Raw genomic sequence first — 9,684 nt, forward strand, 5'->3', positions numbered from 1 at the left:
GGTGCTTACTCTTGTGCTCCCCCTTCTGAGAACTAGCCTTCTCTGCCCGCCTCTGTGGGGTGCTGGGTCTCCAGGACCCAGCCATATGCCCAATACACACATGCCAAAAGGGCCTGTGGGGGGGGGGCGGCTCTCGTATCTGGGAGAGGAGCTCAGGAAGGACCAGTTGGGCCTCCGAGTCCATGTGGAACCTTCCCTGCCTGAACCCAATAGAGGAGTGTTTGCAGCGTGTGGCTAACCGTGAGGTCCTAGGACAGTCACCTGCGTGTAGATCGGTCACATGGATGTCCATTCTGGCCACACACTGGGGAGCTGTGACCAGAGCACAAAAGGCACAGTGAGCCCAGGGTGACAGCTGATGCTGGCTCAGGCTTCGTAGTGCCACGCCAGTCAGGATGCCCTCCTCTCAAACACTTGGACATCAGGAATTCACAGCGGGAAGCAAAGAAATCCACCGCTGGAAAGGAGGGCTCCCGCCGTCATTGTGTAGGTGCCCCCTAGTGGTCATGGGCGGACCCTGCAGGGACACGCTTTCCAGGGTAGGTGCAGGGACCCCATTTACTCTTCAGCGGAGCTTGTGAAGACATCCGAACCCCAGACTCGTCCTGGGGGGCTCTGGAATCAGGCATGAATCCTAGCTGCTGCTACTCCAGGCTCCATCCCTCTAATGCCAGACCAGGCCCACCGCCGCTTTGCCCTCCGACTGGATGCCTGGCTGAGCCCTGAACTCCCAGGGGACCCTGTAGGGGACATGACTTTGTACCTCACATACTAAAGACCCAAGGCTAAGGGCTCACCAAGAGGAACTAGCAGTGCTAGTTTCTGCAGAGCCCCAGAGGGGAGTATCCCTGTCCTCATTTCAGGAACACAGAAACAGAGGCTCGGAGGAGCTCCGTGTCTTTCCCAAAGACACTTCGTTACTAAGATTTGAACCCAGGTCTCTCTCACTCTAAAGCCCAGTACTTGCCTTGTCTCACAGCTTCCCCAAATTATCCACCAACAGCCGGCAGAACTGAGTGAGTGTTTATTGAATCATAAAGCCCCTTTCCTCCTCTCTGGGGAGAGAAGATCACAGCCAGCCCAGTGGGTGGGGCTGGGGCACCTAAGCTCAGTGAAACTGGACCAGGCAGGGAAGGGGCTGAGGGAGGACAGGGGTGGGGGTTGGGGCACGCAGGACCCCCAGAACCAGGAGCACTGCCTGTTCGGATGGTGGTCTTGGGAGTTCATGAAGGCGTGGGGTAAGATTAGGAGGTCCTGGGATCCCGATTTCAGGCAGAGGAAACATTTTCAGCCCCGGGCTGCCCCTGGGGCCTGCAGCGAGCTGGAACACCCCCTTATTGCCCAGTAGGGTTAACAATCTTTCCCAAGAAGATGATGGTGGACACGATGCTATCCTTAATACACACCAGAAAGGGTCTGTTCAGCTTGATGGAGACCGGCGTCTCCATGGGCAGCGTCTGGGCTCCGGAGCTGGCCGCCCCCTCTGTGCCCTTCTCGTCCATCTTCAGCACCGCCTCGTGCACCGCCTGCGGGAATCAGGATCGAGGTCAAGGTCGCCAAGCCACTCTGGGTCACGCACAGTGAGAGACGCCGAGAGGGAGAGGCCTCAGCTCGGGTGGCCCAGCAGAGTGGTAACCCGGCTGGTGCTGGCTGCCCCAGGCTCCTGCATCTTCTGCTGCGTTGCCAGAAGGAGGCAGGACAAGCAGGTGCAGTGTGAGGGGAACCACGAGGCTGGGGGAGCATCGGCTGCAGCAGGGGACAAGGAATGGGGGTCTCTATCCTTCCGTGAATGACAGGGAAGTGCTGAGAGGTAAAATGGCAGAAAGGGTCTGTGGAAAGTTAGCTAGATGGAAGGGACAGGGTGATGTCCCCACCAGGAAGCCCCCCGTCCTGCACACACTCCTCTTAGCTTCCTGGGGGATGACGAGGAAGGGACCAAATTTGAGGGGGTTGCACAGCGGGCATCAGAGGTGACTGAGACCCCAGATCCACCCCAGGGCACCCACATCTGGGACGTGGAGATCCACCCTGCTTTTCTGCTCATACTGATACATTTCATTCCATTCTACAAAATCCTAGCAGTTTTACTAGTGGGCAGCCAGCAGCCGTCGACACATGGAATCACAGCCATGGGCACACCTAACTGCGGAAAAGAGATGAGCCATGGAGCTGAGTAAAGGCCCCAGGAAAGGGGGAGTTGGCTCTGACTAGCTATGGGAGGTCCAGGTGAAAAGGAAGAAAATTCTGTCTTTCTTCCTCTTGCTTCTTCCCTCTGGCCGCGCTGCTCCCCCTGCTGGAAGATACTCCCCACACCTGTCTCTGCTCCTTGCAATCTCCCCACCCGCAATGCCCTTTTAGCTAAAAGTAGGGTTGCCAGATGAAATGCGGGATGGACTATTAAATTTCAATTTCAGATAAACCATGAATATCTTCAGTGTAAGTCTCTTCTAGGCAATATTTTGGACTGAAGAAAGTGGTCACTTACCTGAAATGTGAATTTAACGGGGTGTCCTGTATTATATCTACTCAGCCTGGGGACCCTACCCTCCATGGTCCTCTCTGCCCTGAGCAGGCAGGTGCTCTGCCTTGCTGGGAACCACAAGGCCCATGGCTTGTTCATCTCTCGGTCATGCACATGTTTCCAGCTTACTCCCAACCAGCCTGTGAGGCCTTTTGGAGACACCCTGGGTCAGACCTAGAACAACTCTCGGCCTGATAAATATGCCAGGCCTTGATCACTGGTTTGTTGCCCAGAACTGACCTCTAAAATAGAACTAGGAACTTGATATTTCCAACTTTAAAGACTGGAAACATGAGGCTTGCAGAAGCAACATGATTGTCCCAGGATGACAAGCTTGGTTAGGGACAGAGCTGGACTGGTGCCCAGCCTGACCGGCAGTACGAGACCCAGCTGGTTCAGCTGCTGGGACAGTGGCTCTGGCCCAGGCTTATGCGAAGGCTCCATGTGTTGGGTGGGGTTGGTGGCGGTGGTGATCCAGGCCAGGTAGGCTTACCTCACCCACTTTCAGGCTTCGATGAGGGGCGATCCGGGTGAGATCACCATGCTCTTCAAAGATTTTGGTGATACCCAGGTGGGAGAGCGTCCTCTTCAGGTCATAGTTACCAGTGATGGAGAACCTGGGCAGGGACACGTCTACGACCCTGGGGACATGGGAGGGACAGGTGAGAGGCAGGATCTCCTTGGTTTCCCGGTCAGGCTGCAGGGGAGGTGATGAATAGGACATTGGTATTCCCAGACCTGGAGGTCTCAGACCCTCTCCTTGTCCCCACAACAAGGAGGGGCTCTGACCCTGGAACTCTGGCTTCAGAACACCTATGCTCTCTGAACTGTGTCCTTTCTTCCTAGCATCCCGCCCCAAAGACATCACCCGCAGAAACGCCCTCAAGTCCCCACTGTTTCGGGGCCCCTGTGGCTGCAGACATGGAGATGTGATCCCCCTGACAGTCCTGGCCTTGGCCAAGCCCTGACCTGTCCTGACCCAGCAGGTGGATGCCGGAGACACCAAGGGCCTTGGAGCTGAATCCAGGGAAACTGAGCTCAAACTCATTCTGACTCTCACGAACTCTGTGACCTGGAGCAACAGATCTCATCTCCCTAAACCACTTGGGGAGATGATGGCGCTAATCCCAGCAGGTGGGGCCATGAGAGTGTGAAGCAAATGCACATGGGCGCTCAGGAGTCCCTGAGCAGCAGGTGTTTCTCCTTCCGTCCTTGAGTTAGCGGCTTTGTGTCTTCTGTGGGTGAGACCCGATGGGTCTCCCTGCCTGGGGCTGGGATCTGCAGTCCTGGGACACCTGGGGGTCCTATGTTCCTTTCCCCCAGCCCTGAGCCCTGTTTCTTCTTGCCAACCCAGGACCTTGCCCCTGCCTGCATTCCTTTCTGTTGTGCACCATCCATCACAAACGGTGTCTGCCTGATCACCTTCATGTTCTCTGATAACTGATGTCCTACAAAACAAGAGCAAACACTTCTCCGCTGGCCCCGAGTCAACTCTCCAGCTTCCAGCCCATTCCTTTTCTTCCTTTCATAGCAGAAAGGAGTTGTCTCTGCCAGTGATCTCCATTTCCTCCCACGACTGTCAAAGCCCACTCCACTTGGGTCTTTGCCCTCAACCTTCCACTTCCCAGGGTCATGGCTGAGCTCTGCTCACTTGACCCAAGAGACAGCTCTTAGAGAAAGGATCCCCTTTTTCCACCTTGAAGCATTCCAACCCAAGTCTGCCTTCCCCTCCTTCACTGGCCACTCCTTCACTCACCCTTTCCAGAACCATCTCCTCCTGTACCTCTACTGTCTGTGATGGTCCAAGCCTCACCCCTCGGTCCTCTTCTCTTCTGTCTTTCCTCCCACCAGAGGAAACTCATACAGTGTCATGGCTTTAAATACTGGTCATTGGCCCAATGACTCCCAGACTTACCTTTCCACTCATTCATTCGTTCAACAAATTAAGTACCTCCTCTCTACAAATCAGATGCTTAGATGCATGTGTGAACAGAAGAAGCAAAGCCTGTGCCCTTGGGTGCGTGCTGTAGCATGGAAGACAGACAAGAAGGTCCGTATGATGAAAAGCATCCCATAATCATTGATGCATAAACTGGGAGTCTGTGTATAAGCAGACCGTGCGAGCAGTGGAGGAAAACACAGATCAGCTTTGGGGAGTCAGCAATGCTGGGGCACAGGGAAGATTTGAGAAGCTCTGAAGGAGGCAAAGGCATCAGGCAAGCTGGGTCATTTCTTCTCAGTGAAACGAGCTGCCAAGGAGACTGGAGGTTTCCAGCCTTTGCCCTATAGTTTCCGAGTTCACAGAAGTATCTTGGGGAATGAGGGTTATGGGAGGTGAAGGAAGAGTGGGATCCATGCCCTCCACCCCCAGTTTATCCAGAAGTCCTGGCTTCATGTCATGTGGGCTCCATAAGGTCACATTTCCTTTAGTATTCAAATTATGATGACTTGAGACCCTACAGTTGGATTGGGGGACTCAGCATCCTCATCTCCAAGTTATTCCTGCCAATTTCCTATGGGGTGCAGCTCTGGGGCTAGCAAGTGGGGCTTCACGTTACCTGTGCCAAGCCCCTCTGCAGCCCTCGGGGCCGAGCTACCACCACACTGGGTTTGTAGTGGGGAGGATCAGGGGATGATGACCTCCCATTTAGCCTGCTGCTTCTCCCCATTCCCCCAGCACAGTGACTTTATCTGAAGCATTCAGAAATGGAATTCGCTTTTATGGAGCCTTTGGGTCAATCGAGATATCCAAGATGTGTCCTGCTGTTCCTCTGAGGGTGTGTTTTGTACGGGAGAGAACCCATGGCAGCCCAGCTCTATCCTAGCATCCGATCTACCTCCCCTATAACCCTCCCTGGCTCCCGACAGTGTGTCAGCCAGGGTGGGGGCTCTCAGCAACGACCTGTTGGGTGGAGAACAGGGGTGAGGGCGAGATGGAAGAGAGAAAGTGAAGAGGAGGGAGGAGGTCACCCTGACATTGCTCCTACCCAAGTTGACACTGCCAAGTCCCCAGCCCTGACCCTTCTCAAGAAAATCAGCTGGTGGGATTCCTGGGTGGCTCAGTGGATTAAGCCGCTGCCTTCGGCTCAGGTCATGATCTCAGGATCCTGGGATTGAGCCCCGCATCGGGCTCTCTGCTCTGCGGGGAGCCTGCTTCCTCCTCTCTCTCTACCTGCCTCTCTGCCTACTTGTGATCTCTCTCTCTGTCAAATAAATAAATAAAATCTTTAAAAAAAAAAAAAAAAGAAAATCGACTGGTAAACAAGTGCCTGAGAAGAATTTTGTTGGCTCATCTTAAATGTTTCACTTAAAATATTGATTCACTTTCGTCCTTCAGCTATTATTAGTATAACTTATTTGGGACACGCTTTCCTGGTTTTGTTTTGATGTTAGAGTCGAAACATGATTCCGTGTACAATAAACAACTCCCTCTGACAGCCCGTGTTTGTCCTTGTGGTTCCTCTCCGTCTGGAATTCCATCGCTCCTCTTCCATCCACACACCACTGTTCAAACTTGAAGACTGAGCTCTGATGCCACCTGTTCCTGGAGCTCCCTCTGCCACCACCACTGAGCGCTGTGGTTCTGGTCTGTCCCCTCCACTTTCGTGACACGTGTCTCCCTCTAACAGCAGGTGCTTCACTATATGTCTGTGACTTGTTTTTTTGGTCTACCTCCTACCAAACTGCAAGTTCATCACGGAGCCCAGAATAGGACATGGTGATGGGGTCAGAGCTCAATAATTCTGAGCCAGAAGAAGCAAAGAGTGGAAGGGAAGGCAGGAAGAAGGAAGAAGCTGTCTATGCCAGGCACCCTCGTACCTTCGCGAGACTAATTTCTTCCATCTGTCAAGAGTCTCCCTCTTGAAGGCCGCCTCCACATTCTTCATTTTGCCCTCATCAGGAAGGATGAAGGTAGCAGTGATGGTGCCCTGGTAGGGCATTTCCAGGATGGTGCAGGACAGCTGTTTATCATAGCCTGTCTCATACATGCCCCCATGAAACATCATGGGCACTTTCACTCGCTCGTTTCCATCCAGAATGAAGTCTTCCTCTTTAGTTGCTTTTGGATCAAATTTCTGCTGCCACCTGGCTTAGGATTGAAGAAGGACAAAGTGGCATAAGTGTCCTGAAAGGGAGGAGCTGACTGGGCCCAGCTAACCACTGGTCTCTATACACATGGATTCAAGGAGGGCATTTGGATACTCTGGGATGCGAGGGCAGATCTCCAGGAATCCTTGCTCTTTGTGCCATGCCCTGGAAACTCCTGGTAAGATGGTCATGGGTCTGATTGTCAGCTCCCAAAGAACCCACAACCAGGATTGCTAAACTGAAAGGGGACCCATGGACCACCTGAAGCCTAGGTGCTCCTGAGGCTGAGCAAGCCTGTGGACTGGGTTCCAGCAGAGGGGCCTGGGTGATACTTAGTGGGAGTTATTTGGGTCTGGTGTGAGTGAAAAATGCTCTATTTTAAAGTCAGTCCTGGAGTAGCTGCTCTCATGTAAGAATGAGAAAACAGATGGAACCGGCTGCCCTTGGGAACCCGCTGAAGAGCAGCAAACGCTCAAAGCTGGGTGTTCAGACTCTCCCTTTTTGACCCTGAGAACTCTTTGATGCCATTGGATATAAACTCTGACCTGGGTCTTTTCACACCTGCCAACCTCAGAGACCCCAGTAGGGGGACTCGAGGGCCAAGTCCCTGAACTCAACTCTGGTTTCACTGTTCTAGAAGGATGACTTTAGATGAGTGTCTTAACCTCTCTGGACTTCAGTGTTCTTGTCTGAAGAATGAAGATTTTAATGGGTACTTCATATGCTTTGTGGCTGAGTGGGAAAGGCAGCACAGCTCAGTGATCTTGTATAGTGAGTGTTGAGTGGATGCTAGTCATCAACAGCATCACTGTTGCCATTGCTTTTACAATCTAGGTGATGCAGCTACTTTGGAAAATTCCAGATTCTCCTCTCTCCTTCTGCTCTTTTCCTCTATGTCATCAGTCTCACTGGATTTGGGGAAAGCTGAACTTCCATATTTAGGACCATGTCCCTGACAGCCCAGTGGTGATCTTGTGGGACCTGAGGGCTTTTGGCCTCTGATTCTCACCCATGCTGGCCAACCTTTGTGTGTGCATGGGGCAGGAGAGTGGGTGTGTGTGGATGGGAGCCGGGGAGGGATGAAGCTTGGATTTGGGAATATTTTTCCATCTCCTTTTTAAGTCTCACACCCTCAGACTTGGGGAATCTGTGGAACTTGACAAGACCAATGCATCCACCAAAGTGAATGTCATCACCATCAACAACACCATCACCATCACCATCCTGGGTGTCTATTTGGAGAAACATAAAGTGCACAGCCTATGGGTCAAGAAAAGTGAGTTCTAGTCCTGGCTTTGTAACTCTAAGTCTCTCCATGTTACAATTTCCTCATTTAAGAAATAGGAAAAGAATGTCACTCCAACCTCTACAACCAGTGCTGTGTTAGGATGATCAGTAATAATGAAAATGCACATATGAAGAATAATGGAGACTTCTCCAAATTCATTTCTTATGAATTTTTACTTTGAGTCCCAACAACTGTCCTATGAGTTACATATAAAGTACATATAAAGGCACTAATTTAAATGGGACAGGTAGGGTTCTGAAAGAGTAATTATATATGAATTCAAGGTCACAGAGCAAGCCTATGGCCAGCCAGATCTTTATCCAATCTACTAGAAATCCTATCCTTTCCATACCAACATGCTCCAAGCCTTACCTCGAAAGAAAATACAATTCGTAAGAAGCATCACAGTACCAGGGGCTATATTCTTGATCAGGTTATTGATTTTCCCTTGGGTTTTCTGACTGACATAGTCATTGATCCTCTTCCGAGTGTCTCCCAAGTTCTGGAAGTTGGTGGGGATAGTGTCTGCATTGTACAGGTTCTTGACCTGTGTCAGAAACTGCTTCTGTGGCTGCAGCTTCTGGTCGATGAACAAGGTGTTTTTAAGGTCCAGCTCAAGGTCCTTGCTCCCCTGGTTCATTCTGTAGATGAGGTAATGAAAGCCCTCGTGAAGGTCTCTCTCTGGCATATTCCTGAAGCTGAAGCCCCTCTTGATCTCATCCAAGGTGGAGTCCTGGGCACCCAGAGACAACATGGAGAAGGCTGCAGAGATGCTCAAGGGGGAGAAGAAGATGTTCTTGTTGGGGCTATTGGAGGCCAGCTTCCTATAAAGGTTGCAACTGAAGTCTGTGTTTCGCTTTGCGAGCTCCTCTGCCTCCCTCCTTCCCTTCCATGACTGGATCTGGCTTGCAGGTCCACGATACTTAGGAGTGAATTCGGACTTCAAAAGACCTTCCACAGTGAGAAGGCCAGCCAGAAGTAGGCCCAGAACCAGTATGGGGTTCATTTTCCTTGGAGATTGTCCTGGTTGAGTAGTAGACTTGAGGTTAGCAGAAAAAAGAACGAAACAACCCCACTGCCCCATATTACCCACCAGGAAGACCAGATGAAAGCAGCAATACAGTGACTAGCACGTGATATACATAATGATTTCTAGATGCTTTGGCATCCATTTTAGCATTTATGCTTTGTGATCACCATGGCAACTAGAAATGGCTGTCCCCATTTCATTGAGAGGGCTAAGTATAGAAGATAGCTCTTTATTTTGTACTCCTCTCCCCTGTCTTATGGTAATAGCATCTCAATTCCTTTGAGCAACTGCTCCCTCCACTCCACTGGATCATAGTAAGAATATCCAATAGCATGGGCATGTGACTGGGGCTAGGCCACCAGAATACTCCATCCACTGCCACACTGATTGGTTAAGGAATGAGAATGACCAGAATCAGATCAGTCAGAGTCTTTCCCTGAGAATGCCCAGGACTCTTAACTCTAGAGTGTATGGCTTAATGATATAGTCCTAGAACCAAATGTGGTTATGGCTCCCATATACAGAAGGACAGAAGAGAGAGAAAGATGGAAAAGAGAAATGGGGAGACAAACTTGGTGACATCTTTGGAATTCCTGGATCAAACTTTACCTGAAGCTCACACACTTCTGTTTCTCCAAGTTGTAAGAACCAATACATTTGTCTTTTGGGGTTGGCTGGTTTGAGTTGGATTATTCCCTTACAACCAAATGAATCCTGACTAATTTGTAGAAATAAAGTCCTTTGCGCAGAGAGAAC

At 51.1% G+C, this 9,684-nt stretch overlaps 1 protein-coding gene across 1 annotated transcript; it reads right to left on the reverse strand.

Annotated features, from left to right (window-relative positions):
- Positions 1–1,334: 1,334 nt before the first annotated feature.
- On the reverse strand, positions 1,335–8,904 carry LOC123943179 (serpin A12-like). Its single transcript, XM_046007120.1, has 4 exons — positions 8,271–8,904; positions 6,341–6,611; positions 3,015–3,162; positions 1,335–1,526 (listed from the first exon to the last, which is right to left on the reverse strand). Exons 1-4 carry the CDS (start codon positions 8,902–8,904, stop codon positions 1,335–1,337), a joined length of 1,245 nt encoding a protein of 414 aa, XP_045863076.1.
- Positions 8,905–9,684: the final 780 nt, after the last annotated feature.

The sequence above is a fragment of the Meles meles genome, chromosome 6, assembly GCF_922984935.1.
Source record: "Meles meles chromosome 6, mMelMel3.1 paternal haplotype, whole genome shotgun sequence".
NCBI classification, from domain to species: Eukaryota; Metazoa; Chordata; class Mammalia; order Carnivora; family Mustelidae; genus Meles; species Meles meles.